This window comes from Vidua macroura, chromosome 3 (assembly GCF_024509145.1).
Source record: "Vidua macroura isolate BioBank_ID:100142 chromosome 3, ASM2450914v1, whole genome shotgun sequence".
NCBI classification, from domain to species: domain Eukaryota; kingdom Metazoa; phylum Chordata; class Aves; order Passeriformes; family Viduidae; genus Vidua; species Vidua macroura.
In genome coordinates, this window is record NC_071573.1 from 65584338 (window position 1) to 65609144 (window position 24807).

Consider the following 24807-nt stretch of genomic DNA (forward strand, 5'->3'; position numbering starts at 1 on the left):
CAATTGGATTTGTCTACTGCAATAATGTATATAATAACAGGGCTTATTATTGATGAAACTCTTGCTTGTGCTATTTAGTTTGCAAATGTCAGAGGTTTCTATGGTAATTTATTTAAACTGTAAAGGTCATTTAAATGCTTCTGTTCAAAGATCAGCCTTTTGATCACAGGAAATGTTCCCATTGTTTTAAGAAACCTCTTCTCCTTTTGGATCATGAACATTTAATTCAAAAAATGGTGTTGTCTTCCCAGAATTTCAATATATTTCATTCAAAAGAGGTTGGAGAGGGGAAAAAAAGCAATTCCAAACCCAGGTTTGATGGTACAATATATTTGATAGGCAAAGGGACAGGATACATTCAGAAAACTAAATTTTTTTTTTTTTGCATGTCACAGGCTAGTGGAGGAAAAGGATGCTGTTGATGTAGTTGGAATAGACAAATATCTATCTTCTACATTTGCATGTCTTTGCAACCTGTCTGGAAGGTGAAGGGAGGTTTTCCATGGAGAAAATACACAAAGGGGTATAAAAATAAATTCTCTGTGTTCCTTTGAATTCTACCAACATGGGCATAACTTTGAAGCTAAGATCAGTTGGGTGTCAGAAGTGTGAGCTCAGTACCACTCACCCCTCTGCATCTTGCTTTATGAGATGGATCATCCCATGCAGGTTTTTTTTTTTTGTTTTCTCATGGCCAGAATGTTGTGGTATGACTCAGGAACTTGCTGTGTGATCTGTGTAATGACATCATCCTGGATTTCTTGAGTGGAATTAGCAGATCCCTCCTTTGCTGTAAAATTGACAGTTACAGATGAGTAGTCCTGGTAAAGCACTTTGAAATTTTTCCCTGAAGACTCGATAAATGCCAAATCACTTAATTTTGCCAGGGAGCAACAAGTTTCAAAAGCTAACCTCTAGCTACACTGCTTAACTTAATGGAGCTTAGAAAAACACTTCACATGTATGTATAATTGTAGTATTTAATGTATTTAGGGGATCTATGCTGAAATCATGATAACCCATCAAAATTTTGCCAAGAATCTTTTAGGTTCCTGGACAGTAAGTGGGTGCAATCTTGTACAAGCAGGTGAGAGCATCACTAAATTTCCTGTCACTGGTGCAACTGATGTTGAATGTCTGGCTTGTGTGGTGTTAGTGTTTCCAGAGTCACATCCTAAACCATGCAATTGAATAATCACAGCATCTGTAGTACCAGATTGTTTCACATAGTAAGCATAGGGCAGAATAAAGCAGTGTCACAGCAACAATCCTCTTTAGATGTGGTGAAGTCCTTTTTTTTCCTTCTAAGCCACTGCTGAGTTCTGAGAGCAGTCAGATGTTTAAAAATGTACTATTATTTTTAAACATATGGCTCAGCATTTTGAAATACCACTAAATAACCTGAAATTCAACTCTGCATTAAGGAGCTAAAAGCCTTTTTTATGAAGTGACTTAAATGGAAAGTTAGTGACTAAAAGAGCAATGCCTGCACATCAAGGGAAAGCCTTTATCAAATCAGAGAACACTTTCTACTTTTTTACCCTTTTAGAATTAAAAAAAAAAAAAAAAAACAACAACTTAGTTTGACATGGTTTTGTATGGAATAGACTACATGAATTGGAATGGACACATATAAATTGTTTTCTCTTTGCTGTGATCTCCTGCGGCACATTGTGGATATTAAATAACTATGGCATTTTAGCTAGATTAAAAATATAGCAATAAAAGAAGTAATTCTCTGTATATACCAGTAAAGCTTTTCCTGAGGTTCCAGGCTTATGTTTATTAAAGATGTTGTAGAAATAGATCATTAAATACACTGTTTCAAACTGTAATTGTATTTTATTGTCCTGGCTGAAGATGAAATTGCTGTTCAATCTCTTTCTTCCCTATTAAGATCATGTCTCCATTGGAGGGCTTGGGGATAGCTTTTATGAATATCTGCTCAAGGCATGGCTGATGTCAGACAAGACAGATGAAGATGGCAAGAAAATGTATTACGATGCTGTTCAGGTAAATAAGACATTTAAATCTCCCTTTCCATAATAATCTAATATATAATAATCCTAAAGAGACAGTCTATGAGGACAATATGAGAGATTTATGTATTTGCTACCACAGGGCGTTTTTTCAAAGAATTAGTTTCTGTTTTAAAAAAGACATCTTCAAATAGAAGTGCTAGAGGAATACAGATACTGCGGGAAAGGGGAGAATTTTGAAGTATAACTATTATTTTTGTTTTACTGCAATATAGTCAATTGTCTCTGGAGGAGAGAAGTATAAAAGAAGCAACCAAAAATGCATCTTCAAGTAGCTCTCAGACAGTCATTCAACTCTTTTTCCTGAGTCTTTTCTAAATATATATTAATCTTGTCCTTTTCCTTTATATCCAGGAGGGAGTTCCTCTCTTGTGTTCAATTCTCTCAGGTGTTTCAGCCATAAAAAGTGTTTTGACTATGGTCCACACATGGCTCTATGTGTTATGATAGATAATTAGAAATTATAATAGGGGTGTCATTTCACAATGACATTTTGGTACAAGAGCATATATTTGTCAGCTTCTGCGAAACAGCCCAATCATACACAAGAGAAGGTTTTATAAAATCAGAAATGTTCAAACTTGCATTTCTATATGCTATTCTATTTATGATCCTGCTGGTCTGCACTTTGCTTTGTTATTTGTGGTATTTCCTTAATGTGCTTTTTTGGGGGAAATAATGGGTTTGTGACACCAGATTGAGACTTGGGAAGTATTCAGTTTAAATGCTTATTTACAGGCTTTCCTTCCAATCCTGAGCAAATTACCTATTTTCTCAGTTCTTTGCTTTCATATATATAGATATATATTTAAAAAGAGGATAATATTACTTCTTTTTTCCCATCCTTTCATCTGTTTTGACTGGAAGCTGTCTAGGGCCAGGGCTTTTATCTCTTATTAACTGTGTGTATCTACAGTGCCTCTATAGACAAGGCTTTGAGATGCTAAGCAATATCTGCTTATTCTTTCATCTATCTGGAAACACACTGTCCCTAGGGAGGTCATAAGTCTCATTTTACTTCCCATACACAAAAAGTGGTGGCATTAAAAAAAATACAACCATGGTTGCTTATTGCAACAATCTTTTTTTTCATTAGAGAGGAAAGTCAGTGTGAAGATCTGAGGGAGGGTGTGATCTCTGGTGGTTGTAAATTTGACAACCAAGTGTCCTCTACTAAGGAAATCTTGCCTTTAATTTTGAAAGTGCAGATTTGGATGCAGTCAGCCTCATCTTCAATGCTGGTGTGGTTTCAACTTCAGAGCAAAAGGTGGATCTTAAATTAGGTTTGAGTGCATTTGAGGCTATAACATAAGAACAGTGCTGTTGTAATAGCTCAGCCATTGGGTTGGCAGCCAGAGAGAACAAAGTGTGTGAAATTATCAATTCATCTTACCATAGAAGACATTTTGAAGCTGCTTCTAGCATTCTACTTCCTCTGGTTTAAAAACATCAGGTTTTTATTGAGAGGTCCCAGCAGGGAGCAGAAGTGGTGACAGCCCCCACTTTACAGGACCAGTTCTCCCTGCTCAGATTTCAGCTGGAGGAGCAGAATCGCCTGTTCAGCAGCATCACTGAATATGCCAGTATCAATGACAGGATCTCAGCTCTGCTGCATATGACTGTATTTAAAGTACCTATTTTCTTAATACTTTTTAGCAGTACTAGCTCAGAAAAGTCCGAGCATCATGTCTGACCAGACTGTTAGTGTTTGAGAGGACATGACTAAAGCCAGATTTCCTGATGCTGCTGGCTGTTGCTATTTCCAGTATTTTCTGATTGATGGCACTCCTGTTGCCTGTTTTCTGTACTGAGGTACATCTGTACCAAAACTGGAAGTCCACATGCAGCATTAGGAGTTGTAGCTTGATGTTGTAAAGTAGCTTGTTCAGAAAGCAGCAGCAAAGTTTCTGCCTCACAGAAGCTGCAGGATGATTAGGCCCCACTGAGATTCCAGGTTCTTCATTGGAGTAACTATGCTGATTTGAAATCCATCCTGGTACTGACTTCATTGCTATCGATCCATAACTTATCTAAATTAGAGCTGATTTAGGTGTCTGCGCAAGCTGCAGTCTTTCTTTACAACTAAGGCTGCAGGGTTTGGGCATTCTGAGTCTGCTTGGTATTTTCTTAGAGAAATTTCCCCCAGCGCTCTCAGAATCTTTTTAAGACTATGCCAAAGGGAGCAGCATGATTATTCCTGGCCATTCAGTCCACCCACCAGATTCTGAAAGAGTGAAGGCTTGATGCCTAATTCAATATCTTCTGCTATCCAGAAACCATAAATGAAAATATATGGTGAGTTATATAGTTCACTGTGAAAAGCTGAAATCTATTTAGATGGAGCTTAGGGGTTACTTTTCACATTGTTCTGTAAATCTTATTAAAAAAAAAAAAAAGGAATGCTTTCCATTAGAATTTTTGTATAACCTATAGGTTATATAATGGCTTAAGTTAAAAGCAATAACTAAGATGTCAGATTAGATTTAAAAACTGCTTCTGCTTGCCACAAAAATGCATATATGGCTGAAGCCATTTAAAGAGTTTATTTCTAATGGGAAAAGGGACCAAGATAGTCTTGTTTGAATACCAGAGCATAGTATGATTGTATAAGGCCATCAGAGGGATTCATAAACTGTAGAATTCACACAAAAAGACAAGTGAATGTATTTTTAATGTAAGTTATTTTTTCTCTTTTGAAAAGTAATACAAATAATGTCCTGCTTCACATAATACATGAAATAAGAGATCTTTCTAAACTGGTTTCAATGGATAGCATGCAACATTTAGTTACAGAACAAATATGTATTCAGCTTTTAGCTATATTTTGAAGAAATGACTGCCAGTAGAATAATCCACCAGTCTTTGCAAGTATCCAGGACAGGAATCATCTCACTCTTCTCAGTTAACAAGCTGAGACACAATTGAGTAGGTTTATAAGAGAACATAAATTAGAGCAAAAATGGTCCTTGTGGGTTCACTTATATCTAGTCTAGCAACAGCAGTGTCATAAGGAACTGCATCAAATCTTTCCCTCTTAAATGTGTCAGCCCTCATTTTCTAAGCTGAAGGGCAATTTTCCCTCTATTCCTGTAAATAGGTTGTCTCTTGATGTCTGATGGTCAGGTATCTTTTCCAAATTTTCCCATTATATTTATTTATGGCCATTTCTGCAATCTTTCTGCATCTTACATATATATTTATTCTCTCTCTCTGACTCTGCCTTCATCACTTTCTCAGTGTAGTTCTAGAGAAGTGACATATATAGAGACGATAAAAAGAATGGTAACTCACCCCAGAAGAACTTCACAGGAAAAGGGAAAGTCCTCACCAGCACTTCCCAAGCAGCTCCGTTCAGTGCAGCCCTTGGTGGCCCTGTGGTTTCAGTGAGGTAAAGCAGCTGCTTTCTGCAGTTTTACCTTGTGTCAGGGTAGCTAGCTCACTTTTAGACATTTAGATTTTTTTATTATTTCTTAATGGGTAACAACTGCTCAGATGATCCTGACAAGAAAACAAGTGATTTCTGCAGAATATAGCACATGGAAATGGAAACAATGGAAATGGCCAAAAGAGGAACATGTGTTGTGAAGCAGTGCCATGGCCACTCTGCCAGATTTCAACACCATTTCAGAAATTGCTGCTAGGCTGGGTTGCACAATTAAGCAATCCTGTCAATGCAGTAAACTTCTGTCAAAAGAGGAAAAAGTAATTTCTGGCCTCAGGATTCAGACAGAAAATATATAGAATTACTTTTTGAGAGGGTTTAATTTTTTCTGGGCACATTGCAATCTTTGGCAGTGTGCAAACTGAGTATATATCAAAGCTAGTCTCCAAAGGTAGTGATTGGGGGATTTTGGGTATATTTATTGGGTATTTTGATTGGGAGATTTTGGGTATATTTATTGGGTATTTTGATTGGGAGATTTTGGGTGTATTTAACTGTCAGCATTAAGTAGTAAATATTTTTCAGAGCTTTTGATTTCAGCCTTTCAGGAAAATAAAAAAAATCCATGGAGACTCTTTTCTCCTTGAAAGGAGAGGGAAAACAAAGTGTTGTTAGCAAACTGAAAACGTGATATTGGCAGACAGGCATTTTTCATCTCTGGAGTTTTGTGAGGATATGTTTAACTGAGGTGACAGTCTGGTGGCTGGTTTGTGCTGACTGCAGTCTCCATTAAGCTGCTTGAAGTGGTTTGCTGTGTGATCACAGTGGGCTTAAAAACTGCATAACTGATGTGGACAATGAGAGAACTGCAACAACTCAAATATAATGGTTTGTCATACTGGGTAAAGCTAACAGTGATTAATGACTTGAATATTCAATACTTGAGCACTTCTTAGCATTGAAGAAAATTCAGAAACAGGGCAGGCAGGATGCTGCAATAGCAGCCCATCTTAGAATGAAACAGTTGGTACCCAGCATTCCCACTGCATACTTTGTTTTGAGTTGGTTTTTTGTTTTTTTTTTGGTGTAGGAGGTGGGAGGCAACTTAACTGAATGTAACTTAAATGTGCTAAAATCAATAAACAGGCAGTTTTGTCAGCTGTCATGTTTAAAATACTTATCACCCAGCTGCACTGCTGTTCTGCACAAAGAGATAGTATGGCTGCATTATGTAGGAGCACAAGATTCATTACACTGAGCAGACGAGAATGTCCAGAGGACTCACTGCTTCTTGTTATTCTCTTCACTGTATTTCCCCTCTCAGCACGAGTTTTCAGACTCTCTACAAATGCTTACACAAAGCATCAAGGCTAAAGACAGGCTTCTGCAGATTTTTTAACTGTTAGTGATTTAATGGTAACTGCACAATGTCTTAAGTTTCGGACCAGATAAAGTATTTATTTAAATTTTTGTTTATTTATGGACTGTCAGGAGAAGCAGAAGTCTTTAATGTTGTTAGAAGTCTTTAAGGAGGATTTCAACTAAAAAAATATAAAGAGAAATTGTATGGGTTTTGTTCATGGCTTTGCTCTTTTCAGAGCAGCCATGTCCTTACTAGTCATGCTATTTTCCCTTCTCTTTTCTGACAACAAAAAAAACTTGTCAGAATTAACAGATATCCTAGAGCATTCAGATCATGCACAATGTAACATTTTGAGAGTGACTTGATTTGATTCATGCCAGACCATTATTACTGTTTTAAACTAGGAATAAATTTATCCATCTGGTAACATTTAATACATTTAGACCTAGAGCATTGGTGTTCTGAGAGGCACTAATAGATCTATAGAGTGAAAAAAATAATGATTTTCAAACACAAGTAAATAGTTGGTTTTTCCCTAGAACTTAATCATCTTTTTAGTGATCAAATGAATAGGTATCACAGTAGTTAAATGTTTGCCAATGATTCCCCTTTAAAAATTTAGGTACTTCCATTATAAGCACTCATATTTCATTGCACATGTAAGCTTGTCTACCTAGTATGTCTAAAGTCCAAAAGAAATAAGTGCTTTGGTGCTTTTAAAATGTTTCTTACATTTTGTGTTTAACCAAATGAAAGTTCTTCTGTGTTCAGACTTCGGTTCTGATTTTTAAAGCTCATTTTAGTAAGCAGTGAGGACCTCAGCATAAGACATTACTTTTCTTTGGCAGAAGTATTTAAATTGTTTGTAACAGGGACTTGAACTTCCTATTCCATCAATAAACTTTTTGTAATGAACTCACTGGAATTTGCAATAAAGGATAAATTTGATTAATTGCAAAGGTTGAGAAATAAAAGTATCTATTGCATTAGATCAACTAAATAGAGAAAATGTAAGGGAAGTAAAAAAGTAATAAGAAAGCAAACAATTTATTTAGAAACTCACAGAAGTAAACCCACAGTAATCCTGACCTGCTGCTCTGTGCTGTTTCAAAGCAATAAAATGTACTGGTGCAAGCTGTAAATATTAAAATAAATAAGTAAACAATTGACATTATACATCTTTGAATTGTTGGAAATAACACATGGTAGAATTCTCTTTCATCCTCACAGTTGCTTCAAATGATCAAAATAATGTTTATGAAAATTCCTAGGGGAAGAAAAATATATTAAAAGTTTGAACAGAGGTAATTTATGGTGCTTTGTTATGAAGATGCCTGCAGTGTTGTAATTATCCCCAAAACAGATATTATAAACCCTTGAAACTTAGAATCATATTTTTGAAGTTTCAAATTTATTAAGGTATGGAAATATGGAACTGTATTGCTGGGCAGTTTTATCTCCAGCTACAGTGACATCTTGAGGCAGGAAATGAAACCACCTGAGTTTTGTTAAAACAGCAGTAATCACTGAAATTCATTAATCATAATTAAGAAGATACTGTAAAAGGAGAGGTAAAATGCCTAAGAGCTAGAGGCAGCAGAACAGTGGGGTCGCATTGCTGTTTGAGGTTTGTAATTTGTTATCTCAGCTCCTCCAGCAGAGTTAACACTTCTGTGGCACATGTCTGTTTAGAATTTGAGCAGCCTTGAGGAGCAGATCATTTTTCCTAAGAAGCCTCCACCTGTGCTCTGCAGGCATCTCAGTTAATGTTTTTGTTACCTGTCAGTGTAATCCACTGTAAAGAGAGAACACCTGTAAAAATAAGCTTATTGATTAGTTTTTACATCATTTGAACAGAGAGATGATTCAGTTCTGGGTCTTCTGTGTTTCCCTATAAACAATACATTCTAAACACTCAGTACATTCTGAACATCTCAAAGGGCTTTGAAGGACTTTGCAACCACAAAATCAAGTCAGGGATGGACTGAAGGGGATGGTGAAGGCATAATTTAAGATGTGTGAAAAGCTTGAAGACGTGAAGAACTGAATGAAGAAGAATGGTTATTTATTAGGAGGGTCCAGTTCTGCTTAATTTTGCAAGGGTAAGAATTGGCAGTGTAATGTGTAGGTTAAGGAACAGGCTGATAAGCAGAGAACACAAAACATATTGCCTTAACAATGAGGGCAGGAGGGGGAGGAAATCAGGTTGGGAAAAACTGAAGAGTTTCTCCTTTATGCTGTCAATAACAGAGATCACACAAATGTGCAATTTGCAGTCCTGTAGTTGAAGCCATTCCTAATTCTCATTCACTGTGACAGATAGGCAAGGGCATAATTTTAACATGCAAACTCATGAGAAAGATGCCACTAGTAATGCAAGGAGCACTTGAGTCACAATTCAAACTGTAAAAAGAACTGTTAGTGTTTCTAATTGAGTGCACAAGCATTTATACAGTTGTTGCATCGAAGGAATAATTTCCCATAAGATGGAGAAAAAAGTAATTTGGCTGAAGGCTTTACTGCAGTGAGGTCTGTAAGCAGACCTTAGGTAAAAGCTTAAAAAGAAAAATTGCCAGGAACTGTATTAGCTGTAAAAAGTTACTCTGGCTCTAAGAGCTTATGGGTACATGCCATACTGTATACCATACCAGCTTTACATGTAGTAAATAATGCATTTCTTTAAATGTCTGTAGAATTTTTATTTACCTTTAGTTTCCCACTCCTTTTTTGTCCACTGCAGCCTCAAATCAGGTTGTCTCAATTTTTTTTGTTTCCTTTTTTTTTTTTTTTTCACTCCCAGTTAGCATCTGCTATTGCTTCCTTTGGTAACATATATTTGTAGCTACCTTTCACTTGCTCAGAGCTTGAAAGCTTCCAGGAATGAGGCGTCCACAACTTTGCTGGGCTATAAGTTCCAATGCTTTACCACTCTCACAGGAAAGAACTTTTTTTGATATCTCATCTAAATCTACCCTCTTTCAGTTTGAAGCCATTCCCCCTTGGCCTGTCACTACATGCCCTTGTAAAAAGTCCCTCTCCATCTTTCCTGTAGGCTCCCTTTGGGTACTGGAAAGCTGCAGTTAGGTCATCCTGAAGCTGCCTCTTCTCCAGGCTGAACAATCCCAATTCTGTCAGCCTTTCCTCATAGGAGAGGTGCTCCATCCCTCCACCTGATCTGCAAACAGTGCAGGAAGGAATTATTTGTAGTTGGGGAGCAAGTTGAAATAGACCTGCAATTCAAATAAATATGTCTCTTGAAGTGAGTATATAATTATATCAAAATAAAAATAAGTTTATTTTAAGTATGAAATCCAGACTCAATTGTACCAGACAGATCTTTTCACTTGGGTGGATCTTTGTCACCACACTACATATATTCTCATTTTATGGTAACTTGTGTTACTCACTTGATTTCCCTGCCAGAATTGCATCCAAAGCACTGCAGATAGCAAGTAGCATTCCCCTATGGGAACATAACCCTTCCTTCCTATCCTGCTCTTAAACTTCAGATTTCATGTCTAGGTAAAAATGCATCGTGACCTAGCATGCTCTAAACAAAGACACTGGTATAGGTATTATCTAGCGCTCAGGGACCCAGGATGGTACAAAGCATGACAAGGCATCTGAGCGTCTGTAATATATCTAATAACTACCTCATAAAAACAGCTTTAAATAAGATAGTTACATAATAAAATAGCTTTTAATAGACATATGTACTAGTTCTTAATAGGCCCCATTTATAAAACAGAGATGATTTGCTTTACTAAACATGAATACTTAAATTGGAAATATATTTTTATTTTGTGACATTCTTGGTATCAATCAACATCAATTTGTTAGTTTTTTAACACCAGTTTGTTAGAATAATTTTAAAACTCTTGGAAGTCATCCTTTTTCAGCGTGAACTATAATCTTGAGCCAAAAGAGAGGAAAAAACTTACCAACACTAATTGGTATCACAAAATCCATTTTTATACTACAAGAGTCAACTCTGGTCTAGTCAATATAGTTCAAAAGTGCATCATTGCTGTTATGTCAGTCAGTTACAGTAATACTTCATTCTAGTTTTCAATCATTACTTCAAAAAAAAAAAAAAGAGCAACATAGGTAGATTTAGTTATCAATCTATTTTTATAGTTGCTTACTTTTTAAATAAAATTCTGACCCAACAGCTAAGTGACCAGTAGAGTTATTGCCTATTTTTTAGAACTGCTGTTTTAGTAAGATGGGAGGTACCATGCTGAAAGGTTAAATGAAATGTCATTAAACTTTTTCCTTTCTCAACTTGGTTCTAGGTTGTTGTTAGAATGCCCAAATAGGTCTGAAAGCTATTTCCTGCAAAATTATTGTGTGTTTTTTCACCTTTCCCCTTTCACATCTAATTCCTCTTTTTATAAATTAAATTTTGCAGGATTTTTTTTAAAGCAGAATTTGTTTAAAGCACAGGAATTTTCATTATCTACTTCTGCTTTAAAATTTAGGTATGTTTTCCAGTAGGTACCTAGTAGTAAAAGTATGCAATCAAGGTGGAACAAGGGGTAGAGGAATTTTCTGAGCTAATAGTGGCTCTGGATCTGGGCAGAAAACATCCTAAGTGTTTTGCACTAATATTACTGAAAAACAAAGTATAGTTTTCAATGTCATGTTCTTGGCAGAAAAAAAAAAAAACAGTATGTAAAAGCTGCAATTATTCTGCTGATGCTTCTAATTTAGGATTTTTCATGCTTATAGGAACAACTTTTACAAATGCTTAAATGGGGAGAACTACAATCACTACTTTCTCTTTAGAAAACTTTTTTTTAAATCCTGGCTTTTTTGTTAATAGTTGTCTGTAGTGATATTTTTTAATGGTTTTTCTCTTGTATAATGCATGTTGAATACTGTTTCTGGATCTTATGATTTCAACGGAACAACCAGAGCACTAATGGATAGCTGAATGTATGACAGAGTTATCTCCTCTCCATCACTTTTTTTTAAGAGTAATATCTTACTTTCTTTGTGGGCTTCTAATTAATTTGCTCTTCTGCATCTCCTCTGTTGTTTTAATTCTGTTCCTCCCAGGAAGGCAGGTTGCCTTCCTGGATTTTGTAATTTGTGACCATACATTGCTAACATCAACGTCCAGTTCCCTCTAGATTTGTGTATTTTTATTCTGCTTAGGGTTTTTTTCCAGAGATCTCAGTGAGACCCTGCTCTTGATAGATAAGTGGAGGATTTCTGTTTGGGAGGGGAGGGGAAACCCACTGGACTTCAGGAATGCTATCTAGACTCAGAGGCCTAACATCATTCACTCCACACACTGAGCTGTGTGTTTTGAATATGAGTTATGACTGCATATAATTCACATTAAATTATATCAATAGCCACCTCCTTTAAGTCAGAAGTAAAATGAGAAATACAGAAGCTGAAGTGATCGCTAATAACTATTGAAAGTTAAATTGCTATTAAAATCTAAATTACCTGAAACTGCTCAATGTAAAAGGGGAAAAAATAAAATACTTCAAAATTTGAAGTGTATTTTGTAGGTCTTTCCAACATTTTTATAAAACACACCCTGTAAATTGCTTGAAGTCGAAGCAAAATTAGTCATCGTTACTGAAGTATGTTCATTTGCCTTGGTTTGGCTGCACTTTGAAGTTATGCTGGCTCCTATTATCTATTGCACTTTATGAGCAAAGGCAATAGAGAGCTAAAACAACCAAACATACAAGACAGCTTTGTCCTTTGCACTTTACCAAATGGGCCTTTGGTTTGACATCATGTCCTTCTGCAGGCTATAGAGACCCACCTCATCCGAAAGTCAAGCGGGGGCCTGACGTACATCGCCGAGTGGAAGGGCGGATTGCTGGAACACAAGATGGGACACCTCACTTGTTTTGCTGGAGGCATGTTTGCTCTGGGAGCAGACGGAGCCCCCAGTGACAAGACAGGCCATCACATCGAGCTGGGTGCTGAAATTGCCAGGACTTGCCATGAATCCTACGACCGTACGCGTGAGTACCATGTTGCAGAGTTAGGCTGCACGGCTTGCCTTCACAAAGGCAGCCACTGGTGTTTTTGCATAAAGCTGAATGAAAGTTGTAGCACAGTGAGAAGCGTTCATCCCTTCTGAGCAAATGCTGCCTTGCTTTAAGAGTAACTTTTAAAATGGCTGCTCTGTTTTATAAATAATTTCTGTGTACCTGAAGCATATCTCCTTGCTGTAGTAATTGACGTGACAGTTACATAACAGTAATTAACAAGCTTCTTTCTGTATAGCTGAATACAAGTAAGAGTGGGACTCTGTTCATTTATGCATCAATATAGGTATTACTTACGTTTTATGCACAAAAGAATATTTTTACACTCAGTTCTGTTGATACAATAGAATAGTTCTGCAAACAATAGAATTGCACAAAGAAATAACCCTTGCAGCATTTTAGGTCCCAGAGTGTATTTTCCTGTTTGATATAGAAAAGTAAATATCCTCATCTTTTAGGTAAAATTTCACTTGTTGCTAGTTACATGAAGTCTTCCAGAATGCAAATGTTAGCATCGCTGTTCAAACTGTAACTGCCATTTAAGGCATTGGTGAAGAACAGCTCTCTCCTACTCCAAATTATTTATAAAATATTAAAAAAAGGAGGAGCTGCAGTATCTTTCATAAATTACATCGTTTTGGGTAAGCTGGCTTTGTGCCATGTAAAAGCGTAGCTTGATTTGGTAATTTGTGGAGTTCGATTTGGTTACATAATTTGAAACCTTTTTTAATGCCTTTATTTTAGTCTGTGCTTTTTTACTGGCTAGGAATGAAACTGGGACCAGAAGCCTTCAGATTTGATGGTGGTGTTGAGGCCATTGCTACAAGACAAAATGAAAAATACTACATCCTACGACCAGAAGTCATAGAGACCTACATGTACATGTGGCGCCTCACTCACGACCCAAAGTACAGGGAGTGGGGATGGGAAGCTGTTGAGGTAATGCTCTATTGGACTTTTTTGTTGTTAAGTCCTAGTAATATTGTTAAGTGAGCTATTGAACGATACCTGGACACTGTTCAGCAGTTGGAAGCTGAAGATTTATTTTAAATCAGGGATATCAATTCAGATTTCATTTCATTTGGCAAATTCATTTGCCAAATAGATGACATTTTGACAAAACCAAGAACTGCTGATATTGTATAATAGAAAAGTACCTTGTGATTTTTCCTTCTTAAATACTTCCAGGATTGGGGGTCACATTTTGGATGTACTGTCCAAGATGTTGAGTGTTGCTGCATGTGACTGGAAAGTGCATACATGTGTCAGATTTGGGCCTTGGATGTGGAAATAAGTTTTATGAAATGTATTTTCAGTAATAGTATGAAGGTGATTTTAATTAAGGTGACAAAGGCCAGGATGAAGGACTAGATAGTACCAAACAAAACCATGTTACTTTCAAGAAGCATAAAACTTCCTAAATGACAACAATCTCATCTAGATTTGAATTTTTTTGTCCCACTGGTCTTTGAGCTTCAAGCAGTCATGCTGAACCTAGCTATTTGTGTTTGTCTAGCACAAGCCTTCCAAAAGGGCAGCTAGTCTGCACTGCAAAGAATGGGCTTGCCAAATCCATTGTTTCCCTTATTTCAGCAGTTAATCACTCTTACTCTTAAGGTTGAGAGCCTTTTAGGTTTACCATGTTTCATCCTCCAGGTATGGGTCCTTATTACACTTCTCTGGAGTTCACTTCTGTCCTCCTCACAGTGATACTGCCCTTGCTAAATTAGCTGACATCTCATAGGAAATACAGCAAGCTGAAGAACATTATTTTTCTGGCTCTGTGTACTTAAGAAAAATGAAAAAAAAATCAAAACTCTCTGCAGTATTTTGTTCACAGTGACCTCTCTTGTACAAAGGTATTTCTTTCCAGGATTTCAAAAATATCCTGTTTGTCAGTTTACCCAACACCTTTTGCTTGTAGAAGTGTATGATTACAACCTTCTTGGAGGGGCTTACACCACTAGTTATAGAAGGTTGCTCTACTCCAAGGGTAGGACATGTAGACTTGTGTCCTACAGTTTCTCATCCATAAGGGACTCTGCTAGAGAGCTATTACTGGGTTATGACCCCATAAACCCAACTCCCAACAGCAACCAAGATCTGTAAATGTATTCAGTATTCACTGTAGATACTGATCATATCAGAAATGTTGTGCAAATCCTGTTGAGCATTGTAGAAAAAAAGGTTATTTCAAGTCTGGTAATTAGATATCCTCCAGGAATTAAATTTAAGGCAAAATCTGATTTCCAAAAAAGAATAGTGGTATTAACTATGCTTATGCTCTCAAACTTCTTGCCTGAATATTCACAATTGTTCCATACTTGCACTGAGCACTGTATTCAGCTAGGTAGAGAGTAGTTATTTAGGGCATTGTATTTGCCTCCCTCAGGTGCTGGCTCTGGGGGGCCCTGAAACAATATGCTTCTGAATTACTAAATCCAAAGCAATTTGGGTTTTAAAACCTCTAATTTAGAAGGCTGTTCCCTTACTTTCTTCTTTGCTAACACCACCCATAGGCACACATTTTACTACTGGAATCTTCCCAGGCTGATTATAATTGGCAGATTTACAATGGCTCTTTGTGGAAGTCATCCCATCAGGCTTCAGCAATGCCAACTGTTCCTTCTCCAGGAGATGTTTTTCCTGACTCATTGTTACTGCCCACACTGATAACATTGTTACAAACAATTGAAATGTTTTCCTTATTATTATTTTTTACCCATTTGGTTCATTTGTTTGTGTTTCTTTCAAGTTGGTACACTTGTTTGCATCCTTCTCGCTCCCACGTGTCCCTTGTTTAACATTCTTGTGGTTATTCTCAATCTGGCTCTAACACAGCCTGTGTGGGGGAGATGCAGCTGGTCCCTTTCTGCCCAGGGCCCATCTTCCACTGTCCTAATGTGCAGCTGGGTGTTTCACAAATACAAATCCTACAGCTTTCCAGAACTTATGCAGGCAGTTGTAGGTTTAAAAATCTTTTTTCTTCCTGTCCTCTCTTGGTGTTTATAGCCATACAGCTCTACCTTGTACAGTATTTCTTTGTTACAGCACATATCATGCTAGTTTACCATAACTATGTCATACATAAATTCTGTTCCCTCTTGCTCCTTAATGTTGCCCCAAAGAGCACTTGACCCATTCTGTACTCGGGGAAGCCCCCAACCACTGAGGGTCATTGGTTTAATTACCAGTACCTGTTGCACAAAGGGGAACCTGAGATTGAAACAAGAAAAAAGTGGAAACGAATGATCAGACCATTTGGGTTTTGTCCAAAAAAAGTTGTTCTTCACGTGTTTCATGTCCACTTTCAACTCATTACTCTGACAATAAGAACTCATTAGGTTTTTTTCCCAGTGCCTTTGTAGTAGAAAAGGAGGCTGTTTTAGAGTAATGTCTTCTAAACTCTCTGACAAGTCTCTTAAGTCTTTCTCTAACTTTATAGACTAAAAATATGCTATAGCCCCCCCATTTTTTCTTTGTGAATTTGCTTTGCTGCTTTGAGTCCAAGATAATTTTGTACGTACTTCAACAGCTGGAGAAAATGCAGTTATGACCACCAGCAATATCCACTCTTACTGAGTCAGAAAGGTTTTATCAGCTTAGCTCATGAAAGCTTCTCTCTCTGCATTATAAATGTGGCACATATTTTAAATTTTTAGCACTTCCTTTGTTTTTCCCTTTATGATAGTTTGAGACTGTCAGCCAGTTTTCACTGTGCTTGATGTTTTCCATTACTGTATCATAACTGATCCTAGCCGCCCTCATTTTCTGAGAGCTAATTATTTAAAATGTGTTTGATTGTTTCTTCCTGCCCCCCACTACCCCTACCACTGTGAACATCACAGTACTCTCAAACTGCAGGAAAGGGCACAAAAGCCCATCTCTGCCAGGATGGTTGACAACCTAGAGCATTTTTATACTACTAATCCTGCAGGTGGATGTCCTGTTCCTTTAGTTATGTGGAAAGTAGCTTTGAGGGATGAGATGCTTCATATTTGCATCAAGCAGATACCACCAACTTCCCCCATACAAAGAATGCTCTTAAGTACATTAGAGCATATAAATGGTAAATGTAATTTACTTTTATTTTACCTCTCCCTGTTTAGAATGAAGATATTTCCTTGCATAGTAGCCTTATCCTTCAAGTTCTGCTTCTGCTGTGCCTTGAAAAACATCATCTTTTGTTTGACATTGAAAATCCAGACACAGATGCAGAATTTTGAATTTGTTGCAGGTTGAAGTAGACAAGAGGGAAGGAATACCAGCCAGAGGAAATGACTTCTTTAAACTTAAGTATATTTGTCATTTAGTAAATGTGTCCAGCAAAATTAAAGAACCTAAAGACACATAAGAAAAGACAAATAGGCTGTTATATTTCAAAGGATCTCTTCTGGAGAAAAATCCCTTTTAAATATACGATAGGCAGCTTACTCTCTGGTGAAAACTAAGGAGAGCCTGACATGCAAGCCAAATGTGTGCACACAGCTACAGGGACTCCAGCAAAATCAAGGACGTTTAGGATATCTACTCACAGCAAAACACAGATCTTAAAGAGTCTTTAGAGCAGGGGAAGGTGATGAATACTTCAGTAATTATTAGTGACTCTTAGTCCCATCTGTCTTCAGAAAATACTTATTCTGCCTAGTTTAGATATATCCTCTGCCTTGCTTTTTAGCTTGTGTGTTTTGAAATGCAGCATCTTTCCCTAAATAAAATCTACACATCCTGTACTCACTTCAGTGATATTTGTAGCAACTTCAGAAAGGGAGGAACCAGTTATCTCCTGGCTCTCTCTTCAAGGGGGAAAAAGCCCCAGGTATTCCTGCCTGAAAGTTGTTGTTCCAATACCTTTCAGAAAAATCTCCACCGAAAACACCTTATTTTACAGTAGGGTGGTCCTGAGTGAATGCAGCCATCCACAATTCTTACTATCATTTTCATTGCGAGAAGTTATTTAGAGTTAAGTAGCATTTTCTGAATTTGGTTTTGAATAATGAGTTGTTTTAAATATAATCATCTTAAATTCTCTTTATTCCTTCCTTATACTGTCTGATACCAGAGAGTTGTCTTAAAAGAGAATAAGAAAAATTAATAGAGTAAGAATACTTGTGGCCTTGTTAAATACATAAATTATTAGGAAAAAAAACCTATTCATTCATATTTTTAAATATAGTAGTGATAAGATAACCAATATTCAAATAAAGTATTGGATGGCAGTATATAAGTTATGGCTCATATATAGGCATAAAGGTACCACCTTTCTATTGCAAACACCTAAGATAAAGAAAAGCAACAAAGTTTATTAGTCTCACTGTATATACCTTCTACAAATCCAGAATATTTTTTGCCCTTTTATGTATACTCTTCATCAGATCTTTTTTCTCCTTCATAAATACAGGACATTCATGTGGGCAGAAAATAAATTTCATTGTGAAATAGGAATCAGTCATCTGTTTTACACCTTTTAACTGAATAAAGAATTTGGAAATCAGCTAGAGAAAAACACATTGTTATTGTTACAGCTAAATTATGTTAAGTCTTGGCTTTCTGTCTACTCCTGTGTAACAGACAAAGCTTTTTCAGAGAGGTAGCAAAGAAAAATATGACTTCTGCACAAGAGAAATTCAGTCATAGCCCAGTATCAGTGGTTTCCCATTGAAAAATTAAATAATTGCAAGGAGAAGCCATACAACTTACAGAGAAAATGGAGAGTTGCCTTTCCTTTTTTTTGAAGGGATTTGCAGGAGGTAAGGAAAAGACTGATCTTTAGTATGGTGTTCAATTATGTCACAATTTTAAGTACCAAAATATGACCAGAAAAGATATAGGTAACACAATTTCCAAAGGCTGCGAGATTGCGAGAGAAAGGCTATTGTTACTCCTATTAAAAAGAGTAAAAAGAATATAAGTGAAAATCCATATGTCTTTAAATCCTTATACCCATACATCTTTCCTTCTGAAAGCTGCTTTGTGTTCACTTTTTATTCATTTATTATTTTGCTTCTCTTCCTGAATATGAAATTAGACTGGCATGTCTGTGTCTTTTTTTAAAGAGTTTTCTATCTAGACATTTACCAAGTTTTCATCTCTTTATCAAAAGAATTGTGGCAATTGTTTTTTGCTAGTTTTATTGTCAAACAGAAAAACTGACATATTATTCATTTTGTTAATCCCACTGATTTGGGTGTTCTCTTCCCTGCTTCAGGCCCTGGAAAAACACTGCAGAGTAGACGGCGGCTATTCTGGCATTAGAGATGTTTATAACAATCATGAAAGCCATGATGATGTGCAGCAAAGTTTCTTCCTTTCAGAGACACTCAAGTAAGTTAAGGAAGTTGACTTTCATTAATGTGTAGTTCTGTTTATCACCTTTACAGATAAGTATTTCTCATTAGTACCCTTGACACTCTCACATAACAAAATCTGAGTGAAATAGCAGAGCTTTTCTTAGGTGACAGGAAGGAAAATTGCCTTTTTTTTTTCCGATCTGTGTCAACAAACTAAATTCCCTGATTTCTGCAAATTATCTTTACTTCTGATAAAGGTACTTGATAGTTTTTGAGACATTGCATCTCCTATCTTTGATAAGATCTTATTATATATGCCAGCGCTAATGAAACAAATTGACTAGACAGAGAACTTAACAGGCTTATATTGCATACTTTTAATTCTAAAACTTTAGTAAAAGAAGAAAAAACAACTTCCTTGGAAAGCTTGCAGGGCCTCTTAAGAGAAAAAACCAAAAGCTTTTGTTATCTATCATCATCTCCTAAATTTTTAATGAGATTAAAGTTTTGTCTTGATCTCTTCAGTTCTGGGGGTTTTTTTGCTGTGCAAGAAAAAATCAGTCATGCCATCTCAACAGGAATTTTTACACTAAAGTAAATTAAATATGAATTATTATGTGTTTTCCTGAAAATCACTTCCCTGATGTGGTCTTATTTCCTGCTTTTTTTTTCTTGCCAGGTACTTGTATTTGCTGTTTTCTGAAGATGATCTTCTTCCATTTGAACACTGGGTCTTCAACACAGAAGCTCATCCTCTCCCTGTTCTTCACAAAGATGATGGAAATAAAGAAGAAAATGAGAAATAGATGAAGATTAATTTATATTTTGTTTCAATCCTTACGTTTCCAGGACTTGGGCACATGATTTGGTTTTAAATTCCTAAGTTAAATTTTTTAATCAAGTGTTTTGCAGTCTGATTTCTTTAACAGTAAATTTTTATGAATGTACCCAATTAATTATGATAAAACCTTAATCCTCTAATTCAGATTAATACCTTCCTAGAAGTGAAATAGGGTATCTTCCCAGATTCTGTTAGGCTGCAGTGTCATTTTGGCCAAAAAAGCAGAAAGTCTGCATGTTACTTGTCTCCTGTTATGCTTTTAATTTGACTGCAAAATTCTTCTCTCCTCTGTGAGGAGATGTATGCTTTAAGCTGTAATATTTTGCCATGTTGCAAAAAGCCATATTGAATTAAGTATAAAGAGCTTTTTCTTTTTCTTTTTTTTTTTTTTTAATGTTCTATATTAGTTTGTTTTATGTGTCATCCAGGACAAATCTTGTGACTGTGACAGCCTCTTCTTATGCGGGTCTATCATTACTTGCTGGAGTATCTGATGTATTTCATTGTAAATGAAGTCTACCTAGGGGTATTTTCATCTCATGCAGACACAACTCTGAAACTGCAGTATAAGTTGAAGTTAGAGTAATCTAGTTTCTATGGATTTAAGCACATTAGTTAGCAGACCTTAGTTTTTCAGGTTTTGATTAGAATATTGTAATAGAATAAATTGTTTCCTCCCTTTTCTAGGTGGTGTTATTCTTATGTCTTTAGTCAAGCTACTATGGAGTAAAATAAGGTAGTCATTTCATATTAGGAAAGGGACTATTAACCTTCTTTATATATTTAGTCCAGTAGCTTTCATTTGGTTGGTTGGCAAAAAGAAAACCACTCAATGACATTTTCCTGGAAGCTTAGAATTATATCAGATACAATTTGTTTGTTTTTCTGTTACTTTTGCAAAGATTTAGGTAGGTCCAGACTTGACACCAGACTTGATGGTTAATTGTCACAAAGCAATTAGATGTATCTGTATGAATAAAGGTGGATGTTCAGATGCATTGAAGAAAACCTGTCTCCTCAAAAGAAGATAAGTCATTCAGAGAGGAAGTTATCCTGCATTGAGCTAAAAGTTTCTGACAACACTATCTCGTCTTAAGTAACAGAAATGCAATGTGCTTAAAAAATATTCCTTAGAGTAGAGGCCTGACTTACTAAGAAAGGTAACAGCTTTGCCAAAAATGTTTTGCTCTGTGGCATCACCAAAGGGAAAAAGAAATGAGGCACTATTAATTCCTGTTTCTACGTGGTTTCAAGCGGTTTACATGATTTTTAAGTCTACCTGTGTTTTCATTTAGTGATGGGATGACTTCCATACATTTCAGGTAGGAAATGTTCTGAGAAAGAACATTATTCATTGACTGGACTGCAGTGAAACAAATCTGGTTCTGAACAGTAACATTCTTGAATGGTATTTAGTAGGATAGCTTACATGTCCAGCATTGCTAATCACAGCTGAGGGAACACATTCGTTTAGGCTTTAAAGTACGTTTTTCCTATGCTGATACAGGTCTGCAGTGGAGGTTTTCTTAGGTAGCAGTCAAAAATAACTAATTACACTTTCATATATAGCAGCTGGAAGCTGACCCATAGAGTTTGCCCTCAAGTCTGTAAAGACAGCGCTGCCTGTTGCCTCCCCTGCTGACAGAGGAGATGGCATGTGCCACACAAGCTGCCAAAGACATTGGTGTGGGGGGCAAGGCAAGGATCCACTGATGCTCCAGCACGGGCTTGACAGAGCAGGGCATTGCTACACAGGAGTTATTGGGGCACCCTGGTGAGCTGGGCCACCCAGCACTGTGAGAATGGATAGAAATGGATGTGCAGGTAAAGCCTGCTTACACAGAGCCAGCCACAGCAGCTCAAAACTTTTTGCTCCACTGTTTTTTTATATTATTATTTTCTTTTTAAAAGTATGGATTCTCTTATGTCACAGCAGATTTCTGAACCCAACCAAGCTAGGATGAGGTCTTGACTCTCTCCTCCGTTGAAAACCAGAAATTCTGCTGCTTTTGATTTTCCAGAATTTGTACCATTGGAGGACTATACTTCACTGTATTTCTTTATAAATGGTATTTATAAGGAAGATTTTTTTTCCATCCCCTGAACCACCATAGCTGTGGAATAAAAGCAAAATATTTCCTCTCTTTTTAACATGTAACAGTAATTACTTTTTTCTTAGTTATGTTTACTGGGTCACCTGCTGCTACTGCCCCCCACATGCATGTGCTGCTTTACACCTCATCTCAGTTAAATAACTATTCAGACAGAAACAGTCTTTGAGAAGTCTGTTTTCTAAGCCACTTTCTAAGTGGTTTTCTTAACCAAGGTTTACTTCCCCCAGCTGTCTGTAGTGATGTTGCTGGTACTTAGCAAGCTGAAGGGAACAGTAGAGAAACAGACAGGTCTTCTCCACATTTCAAAAGCAGGCTTCAGTCACACAGCTCTATGTGCATTGGGTCTTATGTGCTTAAATATAAGAGTCATGGTTGTTTCCTTGTAAAACAGACATTTCACATGAATTTTTCTTAGCGTGGGAGTTAGGATGATTTGAAAGAGCACAAATTTGATGTGGTATTGGTATTCAGGTTGTATGTACAAACTGCACTATACTGTACTTTTTGTAAAGTAATGTAAGTAGACGAAAAGATTGTACAACATGTAGATCTGCCAGCTGTAAGAAAAAAACTTTTCATAAACTGAGAATATATCAATTTTTTTTTAAATAACCGCAAAGCACCAAAGTTAGAGCAATCATTTTCAAATAGTCCACTGCTTGTTAGATCAGTAAGATAACATGCATTTTAATTCCCATTCACGTAACTAACTTCATGGAAGTGGCTAGTGATGGTGACTTTGTGCTCCCAGTCATTCGTAAGAGCAAAAGAAATTGCTTATTGTTGGGGGGAGGGGGTGGCAGGGGGGAGAAGACAGTGACATGGACACATTATCTTTGCATAAACATACTGCCCACACTTCTTCCATTTCTTTGTAGCATAAGAATGCATTTAAATCAACATATGTTGAGTCCCAAGAGGTAGATCCCTTTAAATGGTACCAACATTGTTTCACAGGGACAAAAATTTTTTTGATTGTTTGTGAGATAAATATTGCATATGTGTTGGTTATACACAGATTTTTGCAATGCTCAATGGCTCACTGTTTCTATGGTAACTTCATACATATCCATTTCTATCATGTATTTAAATTGGTTTGATTTGTACATATTCCATTTAGTCTTTTCATCTTTATATAAACTGAAATTATGGAATACATAACAGATCAAGATGCTTAATTTTTAAGAACTTATATTTGTAAAAATTTCTCTATTGTGAATAAAGTCTTTTAATATATCTGTTCAACTGGTTATAGTTTTTTTTACATGTGCTGCAGAAGTAAGTATAGGAATCTGCTGCATATTCTGGTTTAGCTGCTGTACTCACAAATTTTTGTCAGTACTCTTTGTACCTGTTAAGATGCTGTTCTTAATTAATGTCAGTGTATAGAATTTCTACCACTGAAATAAGTTTCTAGGAATTTTTGTCAATAAAATTCAGCATACCAAATGTATTTTGGTAGAAAATGAGCCTGCTAATGAAAAGAGAGAAGCTGGAAAGTGGGAGGTGGCAGGCAATAAGCACAGTGAAGGTCAGTCACTACAATTCATGCTCTGCACAACACAAGTGGGCAAAGCTAAATGCCGGTTAGGAGCAAACAGTGCAGTAGAGATGACAAGGCTGTCACAGTGCCCAGTGTTACATGACCATGTAATGAAATCCTGTCGTTAGCCCATGCTCCAGAGGAGAGGGAAACAGTTGTCATAGGAACTGTAACTATTTTGTTTCAGAAGGACGTTAAGATTTCCAATCTAAATATTGAAATAACAGCTACACCTCCTGGATAACCTTGCTTTCTCTGTTTGGTAGAAAGCCTCCTCCCAAGATGATACTGAAATAAACTGCAGTGGTTTTACAGAACAGTCTCAGTAGTATCAATTTCTGTCAAAAGACCTACTCATTAGACTTGCTTAAATCATTTTTGAGGGTAGCTCTGAGATTTTTTTGCAGCAGTTTCAGCTACACAGTGAAGTCTTTGGGGCAGTCAGCAGACAGTGCCCTCCTGCAGCTGGCCCCAGGACTAGACAAACTGCTACTCAGGACTAGACAAACTGCTACTCAACAAGGCAGACATGAACTAATGCAAACCTTCCTGCAGACTGGGATTCAGAAGAGATGTAAATGCAAGCCTGGGTTAGAATTTCAACCAATTTAGTCTCCTTAATTGGATGCTTGGTGTGGTTTGTTTTCTGCAGGGGAAAAGGGAACTAGAACTTAGTTGACAATTAGTCAAGACAAAGAGGATTTGCCCCATTTGCATTGTCCTATGGCCTTGCTCTATCACAAGAGGAACTCAGCACTCACATGGCAGCATCTGCTATGGAAATAGGCCCTCATCTGATCTGCCTTAATCTTGGGATTAGTCAGTCCTTGTTGATCTCAAATGCAGGAGGAGAGGTTACACATTGAAAAGCAAACCGTCAAACCCAGGAAATGGTCACTGAGGCTCAAGAGTTCTGCTCTGAATACTGCAAGAGGTAAACCACAGGGTTTTGTTCTCCCCTGGGTTTATGCATTCATACACGCACTGAATGGTGAATGGAACAAGTCCCACATCAGAATCCAGCTGGAGCCCAGCAGGCTGTTAGCATGCAGCATTATTCCAAAGCCAGCACCCTCGTGACTCTCATGTCTCAGATGCCTCCTTCTCTGTCTGCATCAACTCTCACTCACCATGTAAACTCACCATAATAAACCCTCCCACTGGAAGCTCCTCTAAAACTTTCACGTACTCTCCAAACTCTGTGCACACTTTGTG

At 36.9% G+C, this 24807-nt stretch overlaps 1 protein-coding gene across 1 annotated transcript in view; it reads left to right on the forward strand.

Moving 5' to 3' along the window:
* Nucleotides 1-23285, forward strand: part of MAN1A1 (mannosidase alpha class 1A member 1) — a 138187-nt gene extending 114902 nt beyond the window's left edge. The window contains exons 8-12 of the mRNA XM_053973272.1: nucleotides 1898-2013; nucleotides 12558-12777; nucleotides 13571-13743; nucleotides 19013-19128; nucleotides 19774-23285. Coding sequence (XP_053829247.1) covers nucleotides 1898-2013; nucleotides 12558-12777; nucleotides 13571-13743; nucleotides 19013-19128; nucleotides 19774-19900 — 752 coding nt within the window. The 3' untranslated portion in view covers nucleotides 19901-23285. The remainder of the gene's footprint in view (nucleotides 1-1897; nucleotides 2014-12557; nucleotides 12778-13570; nucleotides 13744-19012; nucleotides 19129-19773) is intronic.
* Nucleotides 23286-24807: the final 1522 nt, after the last annotated feature.